The following is a 24,221-nucleotide window of genomic DNA, read 5'->3' as shown; positions in this document are numbered from 1 at the left end:
GTTGGAAAATTAAAGTACCAGCCTATTAACAAGGCAGTAAAATGCACTCTTTCACCTGCAGAAATCATCCCTGTCTGCACTCTGCAGACAGTAATGGCTGGGATTAAATACAACACATTAGGAGGCTAGTGAGAAACACGGGAAGGAAAATAAAAGACTGATCGATCCCACAAAGGGTTAATAGGACCCTAGTTACCACGGAGCTCTGGATCCACTTTGTAATTCAGACTTTAAGACCAGTTAAAGCTGAGACCACAGAGAGCAGTAATCCGCTCAGAGCCCTTGGGTTCATTGGTTTGGGGATGAGCGGTGCAGCTCTCCAGGAAAGCTTGGAGCACACAGGAAGGGTCGGGAGGATACCTGCTCCTCCTGCTGCTCCAGGGGGAAGGAGCGCCGGGATGCCGGGTTTATTTCCACAAAGGGAGGGTATTTAAATGACAATGGCAGCAGCAGAGGCCTGCCCACCACGGCTGCCATTTGAAAGGACAGCATGCACCGCCCTAGCTGCGCCACTGACTCTGGGCAGCGGCGCCAATTAACGGGAGTTTAATTGACCTCGCAATCGTAGATGAACAAACATGAAGCACCTCAGAGAAGGAGAATGTTGGGCTGGGCTGTGAATCTGGGATCTCAGCTGTGTGCAGCCCAGCCCACAGCACGAGGTGGCACACACAGGACTCAAAATTCACACCCACACTGAGCACAGGAGCTCGCTGCAGAACCAGTCACACACTTTATTTATTTATAAGGTAAAGGGCTTAAAGCTTTGTTTCCCCCTGCTGCCATCACTCGATTTTATATATAAATCATCTATTCATGTATATTTCCCCAGAACAAATACTGGGGGGGGGGGGGGTGGTTTGCAAAGCCAGATACTTCCACTTAAAGCTACTTGCGTTTCTTTCTGTTATACATAATTATTCCAACTGTGAATTTTAAAATATGTTTCCACTTACCCCAGATGTCTTTGTTAATGTTGTGATGGTGGGAAGAATGAAGATCTCTTCTTTCTTTCCAAGCCATTCAGCTCCCTTATTCTTGTGGTAATTATCTCCTTTCTTCACCACACGAGATTTGAAAAGATTCCTTCCAAAGAAAAGACGAAGATTGAGACCTGGGCTATATTTGACAAATGTCCGTTCATTTCATGAGGGAAAAATAACAAAACCACAAAGAAACCTTAAAAAAACTCTTCTTTGTTTCCTCCAGCATGCTCATGGTTCTTTTGTGACTAAAGTATATGGTGTTTAAAACAAGATCTTTTCTAAGGCCAGGGTCAACTGAGAAAGGGTAAGTGACGCGAGGCCACCAAAACATGGCGGACGCACCTGTGGGGAATTTCAGAAACGTCCATCAACATCTTTAGTAGAGCCAAAGTTACATGAAAGTCAGTGGAAGATGAGTTAGGGAACAACCCCTGCAGGCACCTGTTGTGTCCAGGGATTTTTTCCCAGCTGGATCTTTTGAGACTGAGCCCTGGCCTCACCTGAGGGCTCCGCAAGGGCCCAGGCTGGGCTCTGCCCTCACGTGAGGGCTCTGTGAGGGCTCAGGTTGAGCTCTGCCCTCACCTGAGGGCTCTGTGAGGGCCCAGGTTGAGCTCTGCCCTCACCTGAGGGCTCCATGAGGGCCCAGGTTGAGCTCTGCCCTCACCTGAGGGCTCCATGAGGGCCCAGGTTGGGCTCTGCCCTGACCTGAGGGCTCCGCAATGGCCCAGGCTGGGCTCTGTTCTCACGTGAGGGCTCCACGAGGGCCCAGGCTGGGCTCTGCCCTCACCTGAGGGCTCCATGAGGGCCCTGTTTGTGCTCTGTCCTCACCTGAGGGCTCTGCAATGGCCCAGGTTGGGCTCTGGCCTCACCTGAGGGCACCGCAATGGCCCAGGTTGAGCTCTGCCCTCACCTGAGGGCTCCGCGAGGGCCCAGGTTGGGCTCTGCCCTCACCTGAGGGCTCTGTGATGGCCCAGGTTGGGCTCTGCCCTCACCTGAGGGCTCCATGAGGGCCCAGGCTGGGCTCTGCCCTCACGTAAGGGCTCCGCAAGGGCCCAGGCTGGGCTCTGTTCTCACCTGAGGGCTCCGTGAGGGCCCAGGTTGAGCTCTGCCCTCACCTGAGGGCTCCGCAAGGGCCCAGGTTGGGCTCTGCCCTCACCTGAGGGCTCCATGAGGGCCCCGTTTGTGCTCTGCCCTCACCTGAGGGCTCCATGAGGGCCCAGGCTGGGCTCTGCCCTCACGTGAGGGCTCCGCAAGGGCCCAGGTTGGGCTCTGCCCTCATGTGAGGGCTCCATGAGGGCCCAGGCTGGGCTCTGCCCTCACGTGAGGGCTCCGTGAGGGCCCGGGTTGAGCTCCAGCCGAGCTTTAACGCCATCCCCTCTCCCCACAGTGTCTTTCTTTCAACGCCATCATGGAGGAGCTGGGCATTTCCCTCAAGCACCAGAAGAAGCTGAAGAAGAGGTCAAGGACGAAGGGGAAGTCGTCCTTCCCGAGCATCCTGACGTGCCAGCAGCGGCGCACGCTGAGGAAGGAGACCATGGCGTGAGCCAGGACAGAGCCAGCCTGCCCGAGGGGACACAAGCTCCCGCTCCTCAGAGGCTCCCCGTGGCTCCTTCTTTTAACCTAGAGGTACAGCAGCTGAAGTGCTCGCCTAGACTGATGTACTACTGATCCTCCAGGATGTGTCTGGCTCTTCCTCTGGGCTGGATTTCTGTGCTCACCTGGTCTGCATCTCCATCCCCTCCCCGTGCATCGCTGTATGTGCTTTCTAAATAAATAAATAAACAACTGACAGGGTTCTTTTTTCCAAGAATCTGGGAGTCAAACTTTTCTTTTCCCTGACTGCAGTGACCTCCTCCCTGTATCCCAACAAGTCCCATTTCCAGAGAAGCCTGGTTAGAGGTTAGGAAAGCCAATGTCCTCATTGGGATGGTAGGACAAGGGGGAATGAACTTCCCACTGCCAGAGGGCAGGGATGGATGGGATATTGGGAAGGAATTCCTCCCTGTGAGGGTGGGGATGCCCTGGAACAGGGTCCCTGGAATTGTCCAAGGTCAGGTTGGATGGGGCTTGGAGCTGCCTGGTCTTTTTCCTTCCAATAAAGCAGCATCTTCTGAGAAGACAACCCTTTAAATGTCCAGAGGAAGGAAAGTGGGCTGCCTAACAAGCAAACAGGCAGAAATACTGCTGCCAAGGTTCTCCTGAAGCACAAGCCCCTGTGCAGGTCAGCGGGTTCGTGCTCTCCTAATTGCCAGAGCAGTAATTTTTAACGGGCTACCGGCTCCAAATGAAAAGGGAGGCTTGGCCCCCGAAGGAGTGATGTGTTTAGCAGTTAATCTCTGGAATCACAAGGGCTCCTGACTGCTAATCCAGCGTTCTGCTGTGCAGCAGGGATTGCCTGGAGATGAATGCCCTGCTCAGAGGCACAGCCCGGGCTCTGCTCCAGGGCACAGGGATGGCCCAGCAGCTCCATCTCCCAAATCCTGCTGGGGATCCTGCACCCACAGGGGCTGGGGCTGGCCCTCATCTCCCACAGACACCACACACCCCCCTGAACCTGCCCCTCTGCAAGGACAGCAGAATGCATAGGCTCTGCTGCTTCGGAAGCACAAGGACCAGGTTCACATCTGTTTGACACAGGCTCCTCTTGTCACAGATGTCACCACAGGCAGTCCCCAGCCAGAACAGCTTTCTGTCAGACACACTTGTTTCCTGCTCCCTTTCAAAATGAGCAGAAAATTACTTATCTTTAAAAAATTCAACCCCAGGTTCATGATTGATTAAATAATCTTTCCCTGCTGATTAAATCACCCAGAGCATCCCTAGGGGATGCTCTGAGGCTCGAGGAAATCTTTTCCAGCATGCTGTCACTGTCCCCACTTTTCCCAAATGATCACCTCCCTTTCTCCAGACAGAAATGCCATCCCAGACAGAAACTGAGCCCTGCAAGGGGATCCTTGCTCTCCTCTAGACCCCAAAGTAATCTCCTCATTTCAGTGCACACCTGGAGCTCAGGAGCTGCAATCCTTTCAGCAGGGCAGTGTTATAAAGCCAAATATAAAGTTTATCTGGCTATGGAATTAAAGACAGCAAACTTGCCCAGCTATGGATGGCTAAATTCGCTTTTCCATTTTCTCCTCTTACCATGCCAAGTGCCCACACCTCCAGCCCCCTGCCCAGAGCTGCACTGTGCCCCCACAGCTGGTATTTCAAGGGTCAAGGCTTGCTCAGGTAGGAAGAAAAATTAACCGGGAGACCATCCCTGTCAGCAGCACTTGGTGACAGCTGGCATTATCAAAATAAAATTGCTTTAAATAAATTCCTAAGCAGCGTGACCTATTTGCCACTTCATTATCTACAGGCTAAACTCAGTAAATACATGGCCTTTTGTTCTGTGCTCCTTCTATTGATTTTAATGAGACCCAGTGCTAGGGAAGAGGCATTCAACAGGAGGGATGCATTCATTATTTATTTGGCCTTCAGCTTCATCTCTGCATATTTCTGCAGTTATTCCAATCAGAGTTTTGTCCAGGCTAATTCAGCCAAGGCAAGTGCAGGAAGTGACCTAAAGTGTTACCTGCATTTAGCTGAGGTGAACAATTCCCCAAAGTTTCCAGGAGAATCTGCATCCCATTTGCAATTGATTAAATATTATTTGGCAGGCTATTTGGGCAGTGAATTGCTGACATTTTGAAAAGAGCTATTTGATGATCTAACACAGACTTAAAACGTGGCCTTTGATTTATGCAAAATGCATAGAAAGTGGGCAAAATGAGGAGCTGAACTTCCTGCATCCATCTTGGCTGATTTTTTCTGCTTTCCTCACCTCCCAGATCCTCTGTGGAGAGATCTGGGGAGATTTTTCAGGTAGAAGAACCAAATTTAGTTTTGCACCTCAACCAATGGCCCAAGAAAGCCCTGAAAGAGCTGGATGGTCCTGGATTTGTACACTTAGATAAAGTCCCAGGGGCAATAATTATGCATAGGAGTGTGACTTCCCACCAAGCTGAAAACCTGCTCTGTGAATTTCATGGCAAAGAGATTCCTCCCCGGGTTTTCTGTCTTAGTTTGGCTAAACCAGAAGGACTGTGATTGATGACAGCCTCTTAGAAATTCAGCACTCTGAACCTGCAGGCTGCTCCACCTCTGAGAGAAGCATGAATTTACAGCTTTTCATTAAGAGAGCTATGCATTAAAAACACCCAGGTTGCTCACAGAGAAGGAAAACGTGCTTCTCTCTCATATCAGCTTCTCAAGCACTCATCATTTATTCCAGCCCTTGAGCTGAGCTGCTCAGCCTGCAGTCCTGGTGGCAGGGAAAGCCTGCCCAGGCTGAGCTCAGGTCAGGTCCCATGAAGCTGAGCTCTGCTCAGGAGTGAATGCAGAGCCAAGCAAGCAGCTGACACTTCCCATCCCCTCCAGGCAGAAAGGGCAAGTGAAAGCAGAGGGAAACCCATTCCCAGGAATTTCCACAGGTGGAAATTGCACAGTGACCCATTCCAGAGGTGTTCAGCGCCCAAAGTCATCACTGGCAGAGCCCAGAACCAAACTTGACAATGGCAAAGTCCCTGAGGAATTTCTGAACTAATTTGTCTTCTCTTTATTCAATTCCCTAAATAATAAGGACAAAATCATGACCAGCACCCCCCAAGGATGTGTGTGCCAGGCTGTGGGCTTTGTATCCTGGCTGGAACTGAGCAGAACCTGGAGAGCACTCCAGCACCAGAGGGCTGGCACCTCGTGGGACGAAGATGCTGGGAAAAGGCAGATTTAAAGGCATTGCTCAGTGACTGGGGCTCTGCAAGGCCCATCAGTCAGCATTATCCAGGGAACACTCCCCCTCCTTCTGAATCCCTTTAGTGGGACTCTCCCTGGGAGAGCCCGACCGCCAGAAATGCACCAAGGGCTCAAATAAACTTTTCTCTAACTGTGGTAATGGTGATGAAGGGAGTTTGAAAAAGTAAAGGCATTTAGACACCTTCCCAATTAGTTTTTTCTTTGTTTTTAAGGTGATTGAAGCATGGCAGCTGAACTGACTTTTGTAAAGGGCCACGAAATCTTTTGCTCCATATGTAGGAAAGGGCAAAGCAACGTAAAATCTTCCATGGCAAAGCCGATGTAAAATGCCTGTGTTCAACCACAAAGCCCCATGCAAAAAAAAACCAGAAAAAACCAAAACCAAAACCAACCAACCAAACAAAAAAACACCCACAAAAAAAAACCAACCAAACAAAAAACTCCAACTAACCAAAAAACCCAACAACACCACAACCAGATATTTTGCCATGCAGTGGAAAAACTGTATGCTCCTGGCTCTGAATGGAGCCCAAACTCAGCCTGCTGAAGGTTCCAGGACAGCCCAGAGGCCCTGAGGAATTGCTGCTGTTTGAGCTGGCTTTGGAAAAGGTGCTCTTCACGACCAGTAAAAATAAATGTGTCCATGGGCCATAGCTTGTGCAGATTCTCTACTGTTGCAAATCACAAGTGCACTTTTCCTCTCCAGGTTCAAAACATGCAGATTGCCAGCAAGTAACCACAACAAACAAAGGAAAAGGAAAAAAAAAAAGCCAAGAATAAGGCTATTTCAAAAAGCACAATTTGAACTGCACATTCCTTTAAATAAATAATGAAAATATTTTAAAATCATCAGAAAAGGAGATTTTGAAACAATTTTTCTTTTTTACAGATGCAGTAGTGGTTAAAAGGACCTGAGTATTCCCAGCTAAAAGACTTCCCACCCGAGCATATTCCTGACATTTATCAGGCTATAAACAAACACCCACTGAAGAGCAGCACGCTATCCTTAATTAAACAACAACAGTTGGATGGGGGAAGGAGCAGGAGAAGGAAATAATAATAATTTAGTTTAACTGGGAAAATGTGAACAGCCTTTTAATGCAGCCACAAGGGCAAGCAGTGACTCGGAACCACAACCTCTGGAATTAATGCTCCAGGCACTAAAGCACTGGGCAGGACTGGGCACAGGGGCACTTGTTGGATCAGGCCCCTTTTGTTGGTGGCACCACACAGAGTAGCCGTGTCTGTAGCCATTCCAGTAATTCCAGAGGATGGAAAGCTTCACTCTGATATGGCTTGTAAGAGTAAAAATACACTGGTAATAACTACACTGAATAACCATTAATAAAGGCCACACTAAATAACTATTAATAATAACTACACTAAATAACCACTAATAGTAACTGCACTTGTAAAGGAGGATAATAAAATTCAATAAAGAAGAAAAGTTCCAATTTTTCTTTAAAAATAAAAAGAACTCTCCATCATTTAACGTTTTAATTTGATATTCTGGATAAGGCATTCTGCACAGGGACGTGGGAAAGTTAAAAAGTGGGTTCAAAAAGCTTGGAATTGTGTGCTTAACTCTTACAAAAAGTTCTAAGGCTTGAGATGCAAATTTGGAAATGGCTCACTTGGCACAGTGTCTTACAAGGGAGAGTAACTTCAAGTGAAAGCTTTAATTAGCACAGCATTTAGCAACGTTATTAAGTTATCTTTTGTGGAAAAAGCCCTGGAAAGCACAATCTTAATGTAGCTGAGACATCCCCATTCCATAAATGAAAAATGGGAAGGACAAGATTTATTATCCTGAAAAGCAGGGGGACATTAATGCATTACAGCAGCAGCTTTAAATAACCAACTGTGGCAGTTTGCAGGATGTGTTTTCAGAGCAGTTCTTTGCTTTAGCTGATCCCTGCATAGAAAAGTCTGGATAGAACTGGCTCTGGAAAGGTGTGAACATCAATTCTGGACTTTAAGGGCTCATTTTCAGGTACCTGGAGGTGAATAACCACAGTGGCCTGGTCCCACTCGGGTGTCTCCCTTTTTCCCAGGTCTTTGGGATCTGTCTGGCCAGAGGTGAGAAGGAAGGGGGATGTATTTACTAATTCCTTGGGATGCATTTATTTTTTGGGATGTGTTTATTCCTTGGGATGTGTTTATTCCTTGAGCCCACGGTGTGGGTGCCTCAGAGCATTTTCCAGGGTCACCAAGCAGGGCAGCACAAAGGAGGCTCACCATGGGCCCCAGGCTAACTGGGGCAGGGCTGGAATGCCAGGAAAGCCCCCGGGGGATGCAGGTGGGCTGAGCTCTGCAGACAAGACAATAGCTGGGTTTATGGGAGCACAGGGGAATAAATCACATTGTCCAGGGAAGGACATCAAATCAGGGTAGGGGAGCTTTGCACTAATCCTGTGTTGTAATGACAGCTTAGAAATTTGGAACTTTGATGAGTTCAGAGATTGACTTAAAGCTCTTTAATTTGGCTTCCTGGTATTTAATCTCTTAACTTTGCGTTCTTAATCAAAACTCGGGGCGGATCTTTAATCTAGTGTGTACAGACTGGAGATTAGAGGCCCTGAGCTGCCTCTGGCACACAGCTGGAGCTCCCCTGTGCTTTCTTCTGCGCCCAGAGGCACCCAGACCTGGGAAAGGTCTGGGGAGACAAAGGAAAGCCCGTAAATATCCTCTGGCAGAGAACAACTGCAACACTTCTCCCTCTTCAGCCAGGAGTTAAAATCCACCAGAGCCCCCGGGTGTGTTTCTTTTAAAACATTCCACAATTCGTTTCACTTCCCTCCACTTTCCATGGTAGTCCTGGAAACACTTTATTTACCTCATTGTTACTGCTGGTTTTCCTGCTTTATCTGTTTCTGAATTATTCAAATTACTTAAATAGGGGCAGAGTCTATGGAAAAGTAATTTCCCAACGTTCAGTAGGAGTTTTGAACTGTTTTCAACTTAGTTTGCTGCCAGTGAGCCAGAATTAAACTTTTCTTAATCTGGATTGTTTCCCTACAGAGCACATACAGCTGGACAGAGCAGCAAAAGTTATCTGGGGGTTTATTGAGAGGAGCAGGGAAAGGTCAGAAGGAAAAAGAAATTTGCTACACAGACCAGCAAATAAACACAGGAAAAAACTGCTCAGTGAATAAAAAGAATGTTTCCAGTGTGGCTTCTGACACCCCGATTTTTGTGCAGTGCCTTTGCAACACAAATGTTACTCACAGAATACAAGGATTAAGATGAGATCTTCCTCCCTGCCTTGAAGAAGATTAGGAAACTTTTAAGATACATCCCTGAAATGATTAAGTCATCATTTAAAAACCTGTGTGAAGTAATTTTAAAAAACCGCGGGGAGTAATGACCAATGTTACACCACTTCTCCATGTTTTTCATATTGCCTGAGTAGCACAAAATAAAATTTTTAAGGGATGAAAACCTGCAGCAGGATGTCAGCAAAAAGGGCAAGACTTCTCTCGAGTCTTGCACAACATGTTTCTCACATATATATATATAAAAACCATAAATTATGGTTTATGTACAGTGAACAGGAGAGTCCTGAATCCTGCTACACAGTCCTGCTGCACTTTGGTTTCTGATATGAGAACAGAACCCAAGAGTTGGGTTTTTAGGGCAGGATCTTGGGCAGGATCTCCAGCTCCCACCGGGGCCCCCTGCAGCAGGTGGCTGTGAATCACCAGTCTGGCTCCAGGAGATCACATTTCTCCCCAAGATATTTTCCCTGGAAGTTGGAACATCTCAAATTGCATCTCCCCGGGAGGACAAACCCAAACTGCCACGGATGCCCTGGTCCCTGGCACAGCAGGGTTTTGATGGAGAGACACCCAAATTTGTGACCCTGCAAGCAAAACCCCAGGCATGGGAGTGGAGTCCTGGAATCCCAGCATGCCTGAGGCTGGAAAAGAGCCCTGAGCCCCAGCTGTGCCCCATGGCCACCTCCAGGGACAAACATTTTCCCCATGAAGAGCTCCACGGGGTAATGCAGTGAGCAAGGAGCATTTCTGGGATCACAGACCTGATCCTCAGAGCAGGAGAAAAGCAGGATGAATGTGCTGCTGCTTTGTGTCATGCCTTGGCTCCACCAGGTTTCAGGCTGTGTCCTCACAGTTTTACAGCCGGCTGTAAAATGCACTCCCTCGTTTGAAGCAGAACTCTTTGGTTTCAAGATAGAGCAGAAATAATTTTTGGATGGCTTAAATAAAGGATTTTTCAAAGCTGTTTTTGTGATTGGAGTCATACACAGGTCATTTTCCATTACTAAGGAAAAAAGCATGTGAAGTACTTGGAAATTACTCACAACTGTAAAGCAATAATCACCTTTGAGATAATGATTTTCTTTTTATGACACCACTACCCTCTTGCTTTTAGCATTTGCATTTTAATACCTCAAGAACAAAGACTTTCCCACTTATTGTTCCAACAAAAAGCTGCTTTCCAGTCTAGCATGTAATTTTTCAATCAAATTAATAACCCTCAAAGCACTTTTATTGCTGAGGGTATTTGAAGAGTTTTGTAAAAAGATAACTGGATTTTCTGTAACAATATGGGGGGGAAAAAGAGCCACATAGATGTGAACTAACAAGTGTGGGGGTTTTTAAACTGATGGATAATAGATAAAGGATAAGTTCCTGCCAGCACCTGTGTGTCGCTGAGTTGACAAATATTTTATCTGTGTAAGCAGATAAATATGAGCTTGGAACTTCTTCATTCTTCTTTAAATACACTCAATTAATCTGGCACAGTGTTAGTGTCACAGATCCCACTGCAGCTTCTCAGCAAAATAATGACAATTAACTTCTCAGCAAAACGAGACAATTCAACATCTACGTTATAATAATTATTTATATTTATATTTATATTTATATTTATATTTATATTTATATTTATATTTATATTTATATTTATATTTATATTTATATTTATATTTATATTTATATTTATATTTTTACTGTTTTATCTCCACTAACTCTTTGTAGGCAGCGTTTCATGGCACCAGCTCAGAGCTGGAAGTGATGCTGTGTAAAAGGGGTAATTGCAAATCTTTTCTTCAGAACTTTAAAACCTCTTCTCCTTTAGATAGAAGCTCCTTGAACTAATAGCACATTTAATATTAAAAAGTGCTTAAAATTTAATATTAAAAAGTGCGTAAATGTGCATCCACACGCAGGACGCGGCACTTGGCCTTTTGTTTTGCCCTATTTGTCCACCAATAGTTTAAATTCCCTTTCCCGCTGGATTTCTCGGGGGTTTTTAAGGCAAGGCGTCGGGATGGCGCTGCTCTCCCGTAGGAGCAGCGAGGCAGCGATTCCCAGGGTCGTGCTGCCATCTGCGGTTCCGAACGGGAAAGGAACAGGGCCAGGGACACCTTCCACCAGCCCAGGCTGTTCCAAAAAATTAAATCGTCATTAAAAAAAAACACAGAAATATTTTCCTTTTTTTTTTTTTTCTGTTAAGAAAATAATGGGAAATTCTCTTCTTGCTGTGGAAATCCTGTGATTTCCCAATTCCCATTTCCCAGAATCTGACACATCCTGGTCTTATTTCCTTTGGTGGTGGTTTGGGATTTTTCATTAAGCAGAGAGGACGAGTTGTTCACTTCAGTTCTGATGGCCCTTTCCTGTTGTCCTCTATGGGCATTACAAACACAGACATCAAAAGGCAGGATCCAAGCAGGGATTCAGAAGGCAGCCCCAAAATTCATAGAGGCAAGGCAGCTGATTACCACCAGCCCCCCAGTTTCAACCCCAGCTCTGCAAACAATTTCTGCACAATTCCAAACATTTGCATCCCACCTTTTGGCTGGCACTCTGTGAGGCATCAGCAGAGCCCAGATGTGAAATCCCAGCTGGTTTTTCCAGCCCCACGTGCAGAAAAGGATCAGCCCCAGCCCCACAAGTGGCCACAGGTCCCATTTCCCACGCAGGACACGGAGCTGCTCCTTTCCAACCCCAGCTGAAGCCTTGAGCCAAGAACAGACTGGAATAAGCAGCAGAACCTGGGAAGTTGTGGGATCCCTATTTTCCAGTCTGGAAGCCTGGATTTCTTCATCTGTGCACATCCCAGAGCTCAGATGTGAGATTTGGCAATCTCTTTGCACCAGTAAGTGCTGCTATCATTTCCTGTGAGCTGCTCCCCAGTGTTCCGAGGAATTTTCCTCCCTACACAAACTCCAGAGCACTCAGCCCCCCCACCTGACCCAGCCTCTGCTTGCTGTAACGGGAATTACCCTTTGGGGAGGCATTCGGGGGCCAAAAGCCGAAGGAGCAGCAGGAAATCCCTTGGCCAGAAAGCGGCAGCAGCAGGCAGGACACGGCTCCAGAGGCACCCGGACCAGCACTGCCCTGCTCTGAACATTCCCCGGGCTTTTTGGGATCGGGCTGGGCTGAGGGGTTTCACACTTCCACCCTCCCAGGTGGCTCCAAGCCCTGTCCAGCCTGCCCGGGACGGATGGGCATCCCTTGGGAGCATCCCACGGCGGTGTCCCGGAGCTGGGACACGGAGCAGCGGGACGAGGCGCTCTGGGCACCCCCTGGCCGTGGCATGGAGCTCCGAGCAGCTCGGAGCGAGAGCTGAGTCATTAGATGGTGCTCTTCTTCCATGGAATGTGGCAGCGGAACATTCCCGCCTCTCCGATCCTGGGTATCCCCCTTTCCCTGCCTGGAGGATCCCGTGTCGGGGCTCTTTGGGTAGAGGGGAAATGTGCCCCTCGGAGCTGGGACAGCCAGGCGCTTCTTGGGGCTGCAACTTTATGGAATCCAAGAGTGAATTTGCCCGGGCAAAGCTTGCCTGTGTTTGTGCACCTGGTCTGCTGGCAGAGCTGGGGGTGCTCCCCTGGAGAGGAGAAGGCTCCAGGGAGAGCTCAGAGCCCTGGCAGGGCCTGGAGGGGCTCCAGGAGAGCTGCAGAGGGACTGGGGACAAGGTCTGGAGGGACAGCACACAGGGAATGGCTCCCAGTGCCAGAGGGCAGGCATGGATGGGGCTGCCTGTTTGGTCTGGTCTGGAAATGCCTCAGTGCTCGGAGCAAGAGAGTACTGGGGAGACCTTGACAATAAATAGTCCAGGGTTAGATAAACAAAGTTTCCCCAGGATTACACCACGGCTTCAAAGTTTACAGAAAAAACCACCCTGCAGATGAAGCAAATTGAAGCAGAAAATGAACCCAAGGAAAGTGCCCTGGAGGAATGGGACCCTTGCAGGGAGGGGAGAGGGGACTGGAGCTGGAGGGAAAGCCAAGCCCAGTTGGGACTGGGGCTGGGGAAGCAGCTGGCAAAGCCCTGGCTCAGCAAACCGCACACTCTGGCACTCTGGGACTGCAGGAAAAGGAAATCACAGAAATAAAAGAAACCCTATGGAAAAGGGATTGCAAAAATCGGACTTGCTCCTTTTGCTGAGGAAGCCCCACCTCCGCAGAGCCATCCCCACCTCCGGGCGGGCAGGAACACAGCGCATGGCCCCGGCTGCGGTGGCAGGGGCAGAGCCTGGCTGCCTGGGCTGAGCGAGCATCGGGAGAGCCCCGGGAGCAAGGGTGAGTGTGCAGAGCTGCCCGCCGAGGGACGATGGCTCCGCCGCCCCTCGGGCTCTCCAAAGGTGAACTCCGTGCTCCGGCAAGGCTCCCATGGGGCTGGGAGCAGCTTCAGGGGCAGAAAGAGGAGTGTCACCGTGCCTGCTCCGTGCCAGCCTCTGCACGTGTGCTCTGTCGCTCCCTCTCTGCTTGTGCTTATTTGTCTGAGGGTCTTTTCTCTTCCCACTTATTTCTCCCGCTGCAGGGAATTTTCCCATGTTCCCACTGCTGCCCCGCTGGCTTTCTCCCGTGGTTTCACTTCTCCTGTAAGGGCACTGGCTCTTGGCAGCCCGGATCTTGGGAAGAGGCAGCATGGATCTGACCTGTGCCTGGCTGCCACAGGGAGCCTGCCCGAGCCGAGCCTCTCCAGCAGGGAGGAGAGCTGATCCTGCAGCCCCAGAGTCATGGAAAGGTCTGGGCTCAGTGCTGAGCGGCTCCTGCCGAGTTTTCCGTGGCTGCAGGGCTCTGGGAGCAGCAGCTGCTGGGTTCCTGCTGGCTCCTGCAAGCGGGGAGCTGCTGTGTCCCCTCAAGCCTTTGGGATGGGCTCATGGTCCGGGAGCCAGCCGTGGGAACAGCCTGTGCTCCCCGGAGCACGGATTTCAGGGCTGGGGTGAGGCTGGCCACACCTGCTGCTCTGCCCGGTGTCCCTGCTGGGCATGGGGACAAGGGGACAGCTCTGCAGAGGTGCGTGGGCTGTGTCCCCTCCTGTGTGGGGGCTGCTGCTCTGGTTCCACCTCTGGAGAGGGGCACCCAAGGGCAAGGACACCCCTGGAGGGGCAGCTCCTGTGTCAGGAGGGAATGGCACTGTATGTCCCAAAAAACACTGGCTGCCCCTGGACCCCTGGCAGTGTTCCAGGCCAGGCTGGACACTGCGGCTTGGAGTACCCTGGGACAGTGGGAGGTGTCCCTGCCGTGGCAGGGGTGGCACTGGGTGGGATTTAACATCCCTGCAACCCAAACCCTCGTGTGGTTGTTGAGCTGTGCAGCCCGAGCAAGGTTCTCCCCCCACCTTGGAAGCACAGACACATCCAAAACTCCTTCTGCTTTGGCCAATTCCCTCAGAAAGCTCCTGAGGGGCTCCTGAGGAGCCCCTGGCCCAAGGTGGTTGTGAGAGCCCTCATGCTTGCCAGCTTCCTGCTTGTTACTGTTGTGTGCTTGTTTTGCAGCACACTCTGCCTCCTCCCTGTGTCACTCCTGCTTTCCCAGTCTGCCCGTGTTTTCCTGCCATCCTGCTGGGCACAGGTGCCATTTCCAGGCTCTGCAATGCCTCACCCAAACCCTGCAGGGCTGCTTGGCCTCCTCCCCTCCCTGCAGCAGCCCGGAGCTATCTGGGTCTGGCTGCTTGGTCTGGTCACCGTCTGCTCCCAGCCCAGGTTCCTCCGTGGTTCCTGGCTCCCAACGTGCTCCCAGCCCCGGTTCCTCCGTGGTTCCTGGCTCCCAGTGTGCTCCCAGCCCCGGTTCCTCCGTGGTTCCTGGCTCCCAACGTGCTCCCAGCCCCGGTTCCTCCGTGGTTCCTGGCTCCCAGTGTGCTCCCAGCCCCGGTTCCTCCGTGGTTCCTGGCTCCCAACGTGCTCCCAGCCCCGGTTCCTCCGTGGTTCCTGGCTCCCAGTGTGCTCCCAGTGCTCTCCTGGGGGTGCTGCTCTGCCCCATGCCCTGCCCTGGACCTGCCACATGCACCCTGGCTGGAAGCAGATGAAATATTGGCCGTCCTGAGCCATGATGTGGCTTTGAGGGATGGCCTGGGAGCCTCATTTCCCGCCTCAGCACCTGCTATTGGCACGGCAGGCTTTGGAAAGGTGATTTTCCAGGGAAGTGGAGGCAGTGTGGGAGGCAGAGTGGGCGGTGAGGGGAATTCCTGCCTTGAGACACAACTGGAACACCACAAAGCTTTGAGGCGCCATCCAGGGAAAACCGAGAGTGAGTGCATGGCTGGAGAAAGCCCAGGACACGATCACGCCCAGGGATGCAGGAAAGGGCTTGTTGCTGTCAGGCAGCTCGGCTGGGGCCAGCTGTGCCTCCAGCTGCAGGTCTGGGCACCTCCAGGAGATAATTCCATTTTCACTGGACTCTCTCGGTCCCTCCGGGCATACAGGTGACAGTGCAGTCCACCAATGTTAAATAATGGAAGAAGGACATGGAGTAGTTCTCCCTGCTGCCCAAAATACCAGCGTTTCCTCCTTTTCCTGTGCCAGCTCCAGCCCCCACCAGCTGCCACAGGCTGGGGCTTCACTCCAGCACTTGCTCCTTGTCCATCAGCACCCAGAAATGTCACCAGGTCTGTCCCACCCGCAGTGTTTCCTCTGCTGTTCACAGCCAGCTCCTCTCTTGCTGGCTAAGGAATTTTCTCACTTCTCCTGAGCTCTACTCAGTTCCCTTTCCTGGCAGCAGCATTTCCCTGCTCCATCCATCCATCCATCCATCCATCCATCCATCCATCCATCCATCCATCCATCCATCCATCCATCCCTGTTGCTTGCAGCTGGCCATTCCCAGCTCCTGGTGAAGCAAGTTTTACTGTCCACCTCCAAAATTTGGGGATGCTCTGGTTGGTAATGCCTGGGTTAGTGTGGAGGGGGTAAAGAGCTGCCCTGGAATGTCCCTTGGAAATGAATGTTCAGGATTGGGGTGCAGCTGCTCCTCATGGAATACTCAGCATGAGGAGCAGGTCTGTGGTCCTGGGCAGAGCATGAGTGCAGATGGAGGATCTGGGCTTGTTGGGCCTTCTTTTGCCAGAAGTTACAGATAATAAATAGCAAACAAGCTCTGGTTTGCTCCAGGAGGTCTCAGCTCCAGGGAGCTGCTGGGGTTTCCACTCAGGATGTGTGTTTGAGGCATGGGGTCATTGCAGGGTCTCTTGCTCCTTGTTTTGCAACAGCTTCCCCTTCAAAAAGTTCATTTTTCTCACCAGAGGTGTCTGTGTCCCTGGAGCCACTCTGGCTCTGCCCGTTTCCTCCAGCTGCTCCTTACACTGCAAACTCTCACAGCTTTCAGGGGAGCTCAGCAAGAAATCTGTGTTTTTCTCAGTTTTCACTCCTGTCCAAGCAGCAGTGAAGTACAGAGGGGAAAAAGCATCAGGAAGGTATTTATAGTGTATGAAACCCCAAACGGGGGAAGCTGTGGTTTGGGATCTCTTCCCTTCAGGCTTCTCTTGGCAGGTGCTTGTCCATAGAGCCAAGCACTGCCTGCAGCCTGTGGAAGGGCAGATTCCTGCTGGAATTTGGCTCTTCTTCCTTCCTTCAGCACTTTAACTCCCACCCGGGGGCTGGAGCTGCTCGAGGCAGGAAGAGTTTGCCTGCCAGACACAGAGGAGGTGGTGCTAAGATAGAATGTGGACACAGGACAAGGCTTTCCTGCAGCACAGCCACATCTGTCCCTGCCAGGCCAGCAGGGTGGGTGTCCAGCACCTGCCTCCATCCAGAACACAGGGGTGTGGATGGATGGATGGATGGATGGATGGATGGATGGATGGATGGATGGATGGATGGATGGATGGATGGATGGATGGATGGGAGAGCTGGGGGTGCTCACCTGGAGAGGAGAAGGCTCCAGGGAGAGCTCAGAGCCCTTGCAGGGCCTGAAGGGGCTCCAGGAGAGCTGCAGAGGGACTGGGGACAAGGCCTGGAGGGACAGCACACAGGGAATGGACTCAGACTGACAGAGTAGGTGTAGATTTGATATTGGGAAGGAATTGCTCCCTGTGAGGGTGGGCAGGCCCTGGCCCAGGGTGCCCAGAGCAGCGGTGGCTGCCCCATCCTCAGGCAGTGACACGAGAGTCCCCGTCTCTGGTGCGGTGCTGCCAGGTGAGCTCCAGCTCCTTCCCCACATGCTGCAGTGTTGGAGCCGGAGAGGATCCCTCCAGGAAGGGCTCCAGCCCTGGCAGGGGGTGCCAGGGAGAGGCAGGGAGCCCTCAGCACACACTAGGGGAGCAGGGTTCCATCACTCCCAAAGCAGGGGAGTACCAGGGCAGGGCTGGAGCCTCTCCCTCACTGCCTGTGCTTGCAGGTCATGTATTTCAACACCAGTTTTCCTCTTTCCTCTAATTTTTAACCTCCAGCAATGTTTTCCTATTCTAATTTCTTGTAAGATTTCTGTCATCTGTGGCCCATTTCTCATTACGCAGAGTCACTGAGCTGGGCCCATCTCATTTCACTTTCTTTTTGCCACATGGTGCAAGGCAGAAACAGCTCTTGGGCACATCCCTGCATCCCTTTTTGTTCCCTTTTTCCATGCTGTGCATCCACTGCCTTTCCCTTCTGCTGTGTTACAGAGCATCTCTGCACCCACATTTTCCAAGCCAGCTTCCCCTTCACCCCAGGCACATAAATACACAAATTACCCCCCTCATAAATACACGTCCTGACACCCTTCCAGCCTCCCTGCCAGGGAGGCAGAATTATTCAGCAGAAGGAAGACAGATTCTGGAATATTTGCTGGCATTTCCAGTGCCCTGCTGGGGTTTAATTTGCTGTGTTACATTGGCTGTTATTTACTCACGCTCTGCTGAGCCCAGCGTGTGCCTCTCCTTGCTCGGCCGAGGGGAGCAGCTGGTGATGAGGGCTTTGGGTGGAGAAACGGCCTCGGGCATGGGTCAGGGTGCTGAGCACCCAGCCCAGACCCTGCTGGCACAGCCTGGAGCCTGGTGCAGCTCCCAGAGGCGTTTGGGGCATTTCTGCTGCCCTGGTGTCAAAGCAGAGGCAGCCTGGGGACAAGTGGAGCATCTTAATCAGTGCTGCAAATGCCCTGGGAGATTGTCTCGCATATAGGCAGTGACAGGACACAGGAAAGGCTTCCCACTGCCTGAGGGCAGGGTTAGGTGGGATGTGGGCAGGGAGTTCCTCTCTGTGGCTGCCCCTGGATCCCTGGAAATGTCCTAGGCCAGGTTGGACAGGGCTTGGAGCAGCCTGGGACAGTGGAAGGTGTCCCTGCCATGGCAGGGGTGGCACTGGGGGAGTTTTAAGGTCTCTCCCAACCCAAGGGATGCTCTGCACAGATGGGGGTTATTCCCCAGCCTGCAGCTCCCTGCAGTCACTGTCCCCTGGGAGCAGGGAGGAGGTGCCAGGCAGGTGAGGCTGGCATTCCTGGCAGAATTTTACTGGCATCACTTAGTGTGAGGCTGAGCTCAGCTGCCCATGGCTGCTGCACCCAGGGATTGCCATGCCTGGCCTCTCTGAGGGATGCACCCAGGACAGAAGTGGAGGAAAACTGGGATTTGAGGACAATTCCTGCACCTGTATCTGAAGGAACAACAGCAGCTGATGGATCTGCAACACTCTGAACAACCAACCATCCATCCATCCATCCATCCTGGCTTTTTCTTTTTTCTTTCTTTTTTCTTTTTTTTTTTTCTTTTTTTTAATCAGTTAAGTCTTATCTCCCTCTATATTTTATGTCCTATCAGCAGGATCACAGTACTTTTCTGTTTAGTTTAGTTCCTAAGGGAGAGTTGTGGATGGGCAGGATCTGAGGGCAGGGGTTTGACCTGCTGGCAAGCCCTGGTGTTTGAGATCTCTGCTGAGCACTGCCTGGGGGTCAGCTGCCCTCCCTCTCTCCTCCACATATTTAAAGGAGAGCCGGAAAAGATGACAGAGGTCATTCTGGATTTGTGGTTTGCAGCTCTAATGAGGGACAAAGACATGAGCACAGTTAACCAGGACATGGAGCCTGCTTCCAGCTCCATGAACACTCCCATCCCTGGAAATCCAGGCTCCTTTGGGTTTCCTGCCTGTGGTGTTCCACCCTTTTCCTGCCCCCTGAGCACCCCAGGGGCTGCAGCAGCAAGCCCAGGGCTGTCAATAATTGATCAGGGCTGGAGCCCCAGCACTGCTGAGCCAAACCTCCAGGGGCCGGGGAGTTTTTCCTGCCTGCTTCCACTGAGGATCAAATCCGCCCTATTGATCCCAGCCTGGATTTGTTACAGCAGTCTCTCTCAGAATGGGCCGAGGGCAGCGATTGCGTTCTACAGAGGCTGCTGTGGCACTCAGAACTCGTGCAGGTCCCCTCTGGAATTCTCCTCTCAGGGTTTATGAACACCACCACCGTGCAGGCAGGCTCCTCCTGCGAGAAGTTACATCAACCCCTGCATTTTGTTAATTAGTTTGAGGCTGCGGGTCCTCGCTCCTTTGCCTCTCATCACGGGGGAAAGAGAATTACACACAACAATAATGGGAAGCCTTTCACCCCATTTGCTGCGGAGATGAAAACATCTATTAGAATGTGCTGAACAACAAGTTAAAGCCTAATGGCTCCGGCGTGCCTCTGAACAATGCAGCTTCCTGAGCAGGAAGCCTGGCTGCTGAAACCCAACAAAGACATCGCGGGTCCCTGGGGAGGAGGGAGGCACTGACAGGAGGGAAGGAGACCTGCAGGCAGGGGCTGCTGGCTTCCCACGGGCTGGAATTCCATTGCAGGGTCACGTTTAGGTGGTGGCTGGGGGCCCAAAAGCGAGAGTGGAGGAGTTCTTCCAGGGGAGATGCAGGAACACCGCGGTGACAATGGGATGCACAGGGATGCAGGGCTTTAATCCAGCAGTGCCCAGCACAGGGAGGGATGGGAAGGGCTTGCTGAGCAAGGAGCTGCTGCCCCCTGAGATCTGGACAGATCCCTCCAGAGGGATGCAGAGAGTCCTGGGCAGGGCAGGACCAGGACTTTGCATCCCCTTGAACTTCTGGGGTTCTGCAGTCCACTGAGATCCCTCTCAGAGCCCATTTCTGCAGCCCTTGGGATCCCTCTGGAAACCCATTTCTGCAGCTCCCTGCTGCCCTTCGATTCCCACTTCTCCAGGCAGCTGAGAAGATGCCTCTGGATGGCAGCACAGCCATCAGCTTCGCCAGCTGCCCTGCTGGGAAGCTGCCAGTGTTTGCTGCTGGCAGCTGGCTGAGGGTGCCCCATCACCCAGGCCATTGATAAGGAGTCACACCGACCCCAGAAATGTTGCACAATGTTGTCCTTGGCTCTGCTGAGCAGCGTTTCTCCTCCCGGGCCTCTGGGGTTTCACATTTTGCAGGCTGCTTCGTCGCTTTGCAGAATCAAAGTGCCCCGAGCAAAGGAAAGCCAGGAACAATCAGTGACTGCTGGAGAGACCTGCGTGCCCACTGTGGGGGTGTTTGGCAGGGCTTTGGGGGGAGTTGAGGCCCAGCCAGGAGCATTGTGCTGAATGATTTATCCCTGACAGGCTGACAGAATGACGGGGAGCAGCCAGCCGGACGTGGCCCGGAGCAGGCTCTGCAGGAGCCCCTTTCTCAGCATCAAGGTAAACACCCCCTGCCTCCCCCAGCACCCCCTGGGCTTCCTGGGCTGGGGAGCAGCAGCTCAGCCTCCTGCAGAAAGCACTGGCAGGATTTATGGGCACCAGGTGGGGTTGGGAAATGCCCCCTGTGCTTCCCAGGGCACAGGTGCCTCTGGTGTGGAGTTGTCTCCATTCCAGAGCCAGTGGTGGGGCAGTGATGTTTCTGTGCAGGTTTAACTCCCAGCTCCTCCAGAGAATCATGGGATGGGATGGGATGGGATGGGATGGGATGGGATGGGATGGGATGGGATGGGATGGGATGGGATGGGATGGGATGGGATGGGATGGGTTGGAGGGACCTTAAAGCCCATCCAGTACCACCCCTGCCATGGGACACTTTCCACCATCCCAGGGACACCTTCCACCATCCCAGGCTGCTCCAAGCCCTCTCCAGCCTGGCCTTGGACTCTTCCAGGGGCAGCCACAGCTGCTCTGGGCACCCTGTGCAGGGAACAATTCCTTCCCAAGAGCCCATCTAGCCCTGGCTTTGTCAGTGTGAAGCCTTTCTTCTAAGTCTTGGGTCCTCCTGGATTTGGTGCAAGCCCAGGCTCACCATGTGGGGGTTTGAGGAGCTCTGCAGAGCCACCTGGAATGTTTCCCTGTGTCTTGCAACATCTGCAACGTTCCCTTCTGGCTCGATAATTCCCTGTTATCAGTAGTGGCAGCCCTATCACCAGTGCATTACAACATTCAGGGTAGTTGGAAGCCAATTACCTGGCTCATTAGGGAGTCTCACCAGGCCAGAGAGCACAACATGACAGTTGGTCTTAAAGGCTCAAGACTTCTCTGTCCCTTTTGTGGGCAATATTTGGGGTTTTGAGGGTTTTTCTACAAATGCTGGCGCATTTACTCACCCTCCTTGTGTGGCAGGAGCAAAGTGAGTCACTGAGGCAGAGGCCAGCAGGGCCTGCACAGAGGCTGGAGACACAGAGCCAAGGCCTGAGGCTCTTGCCCAGTCCTCTTTCAGCCCATTCAGCTGCTTTTTATCTGGTGGGCTTTGCTTGGTTCTTCTTTACTCCCCAGCAAGGTTATCTCTAGAAATATGGCCCTGCTGATTTTCCCATGAGGAGATATTTCCAAGGGTTCAAAGACTGAACCACTGAGGGGCAAAGCCAGCAGAATCAAGCTGTATTTTGCTGTATCTGTGAAGGTAGAGCCTAAAATCCCAGACTGGATTGGGTTGGGGGGGGACCTTAAAGACCCTCTTGTTGCAAGCCCTGCCACGGGCAGATGTGGAGGAAGCTCTTGTCACCAAGAACACAATTATCCTCAGCACAGGCTGTTTTCCCCTTTTCTCCTGCGTTTGTTTTTTTTCAAGAAGTTAGCCACCCTGTCCGGTTTCTAAATGAAACCAGTTTCTTTCCGGTTTTCTCCCTCAGAGAACAGAACTTGCAGCCCAGGGCTGGAATGGCTCTTGCAGAGACTCAGAACCATTGCACAATGTGGTTGGATGTGTTTGAAGTGGCTGGAGGACCAAAAATCACAGCACTGCAGTTTTTATGGGTATTTATATCTCCAGAGAGCGTGTCACAAAAACCATGGACCACGTGTCCAAATGCAACTGAGGGACAAAACTAAAACCTGCCCTGCTTGGCTTCAAGGAGCATTGTGATTTAGATGGGATAATTGGGAAGGAACTGTTCCCTGGGAGGCTGGGGAGGCCCCTGGATGCCTGGCAGTGCCCAAGGCCAGGCTGGATGGGACTGGCAGCCACCTGGCACAGTGGGAGGTGTCCCTGCCATGGCATGGCTGGCACTAGATGGGCTTTAAGCCCCCTCCCAGCCAAACTGGTCCCAGCTGTTTCCTCCCAGAGCCATTTGCCATGAGCTCAGCCCAGTGTGCCTCTGCCACGTGCTGAGGCACAAACCCTCTCTGAAAAAAGCCCCAGAACCTCCCAGGCACGAGGAGGGAGCGTGGTGGGGACGTGCTGCTGTCAGCTGGGAGCCCTCAGGGGCAGAGTTGGCTGCCAAGCTGCTCCATCCACCCTGCAAACACAGGCAGCCCTTGGAAAAGGGCTTTTTCCACTCCACCAGGAGAGGAATTACTGGTGTTGAATTCCCAGGTCTGTGATTTACTGGCTGCCTAGGATGGAGGGTGTTTCCCTGTTCCCCTGCACTTGTGGGGTGGGAACAGCAATGCCTTGCCAGGGTTTGGGTTCTCTGAGCTGTTGAATTCCATGGATGTAAGGGAAGGCTTTACAAGCACAGCTCAGCCCTGGGGCTGCTCCTGGTGTGTCCGTGGTCTGTCCTGCTGCCAGGGAAAAGGCCTTGGGAAAAGCCTGGTGTCTGCCAGTCCAGGTCACCTGCTGGGCAGCACATCAGTCCCAGCAGTCCAGCAGATCCAAAGGCCAGGAAAAGCCTGCTCTTTCTTTTCCTGACAGAAAATTGATGGCTGAGAGCAAAGAGCCCCTGGAGACAGGACTGGGGTCTTTGCCCCAGCCACTGCAGGCCCTCTGCAGGGATATTTCTCCTAAAATACCAGATTCCCAAAGCATTTTGAGCTGCAGAGGATGTGGGGCAGCGCTGGGCAGCTGCTGTAAACCCCTGCAGTTCCAGGATCTGGATACTCACTCAGGGGGCTGTGTGCTGTGGATGCCTGCAATGAGCAGATCTGGTTTCAGCCTGTCCCTCTGAAGTGATGTGCTCAGGAAGCAGAGCCTGGACACAGGCAGTGGCTGGGAGGAATGCAGGAGGTTCAGCAAGGCTGACTCTGGGGACGCCTTCCTTTGGCTGGGTGACACTTTCCCAGTCCAGACACGTTGCAGCCGTCAGTGGTGACACGAGCCTGGAAGGGGAGAGGTCCTGGATGCTGTCCTGGTGTGCAGTGACCTCAGCCCAGCCCTGCCATTCCCAGGGGTTTGACCTTCCCCCTTTCTGTGCTGGGGATGCTGCCTTGGCTGACAGAGCAGCCCAGTTTGGCAGTGACCTCACTTGAGGCCTGGATCAGAATGAGGTACAGCAGAAATCCAGGCCGGGCTCAGCAGTTTCTCTCTGGTGGGAGCTGCTGCAAAACACACGGAGCAGGAGCAGTGCCCGAGGGTTTGGGCACAGCCCAGGGTGAGGGCAGCAGCTCTGGAAGGAGCCAGGGCATCCAGCCTGTCCCACAGGGAGATGGGTGGGCTGTGTCCCGAGGGTGTGTGACTGTTTGGGCTGGATATCTGAGCTCCTCTGGGGGCTGGAGGGGTGCCTGGCAGAGCCACAAGGCAGCAGGAGGGAGGTGGCTCAGATGGAGGAGGGAGGATGGAGATGAGGGCAGATTATTTGACTTTGACCAGGTTTGCTTCTGGAAGTGGAAGAGAACCATCACATTTTCCAAAGGAGATGTGTTTTACATCTAGGGATTTGTGAGAAGGAAAGGAAAGCAGCCTGAATTCTTGTCCCTGACCTGCTGGCTTGCTCTAGAGGAGTTGTTTGTTGGTGTGTTTGGAAGGGCTCATTGCTGTCCCAGAAGAGCTCCCAGCACTGGGGATGGCTGTCTGCCTCGGGCTGAATGGGGACAGGAGTGTTGTGCAACCTCCCTTCTGCTGCTGCATCCGAGGGACAGGGCCAACACAAACAGGGATCATCCCAGC

The 24,221-nt window shown here is 52.1% G+C and overlaps 2 protein-coding genes across 6 annotated transcripts in view; both read left to right on the top strand.

The window, feature by feature from the left end:
* Positions 1–2,796, top strand: part of GRIK1 (glutamate ionotropic receptor kainate type subunit 1) — a 104,076-nt gene extending 101,280 nt beyond the window's left edge. For 2 of the 4 annotated variants that reach the window (XM_066571815.1, XM_066571817.1), the window contains one exon: positions 2,374–2,796. In XM_066571815.1, coding sequence (XP_066427912.1) covers positions 2,374–2,529 — 156 coding nt within the window. In that variant the 3' untranslated portion in view covers positions 2,530–2,796. The remainder of the gene's footprint in view (positions 1–2,373) is intronic. The other 2 variants (XM_066571816.1, XM_066571818.1) reach the window with 1 other exon arrangement.
* A 10,441-nt stretch (positions 2,797–13,237) lies between these two features.
* SLCO2B1 (solute carrier organic anion transporter family member 2B1) overlaps positions 13,238–24,221 on the top strand; it is a 30,309-nt gene continuing 19,325 nt past the window's right edge. For both annotated transcript variants that reach the window (XM_066567910.1, XM_066567919.1), the window contains exons 1-2: positions 13,238–13,329; positions 20,537–20,614. In XM_066567910.1, the coding sequence (XP_066424007.1) occupies positions 20,546–20,614 (69 nt within the window). In that variant the 5' untranslated portion in view covers positions 13,238–13,329; positions 20,537–20,545. The remainder of the gene's footprint in view (positions 13,330–20,536; positions 20,615–24,221) is intronic.

This window comes from Molothrus aeneus, chromosome 2, assembly GCF_037042795.1.
Source record: "Molothrus aeneus isolate 106 chromosome 2, BPBGC_Maene_1.0, whole genome shotgun sequence".
Lineage (NCBI taxonomy): Eukaryota > Metazoa > Chordata > Aves > Passeriformes > Icteridae > Molothrus > Molothrus aeneus.
Note: the sequence above shows the minus strand (reverse complement) of the source record. Positions and strands in the feature narration are given on the sequence as shown.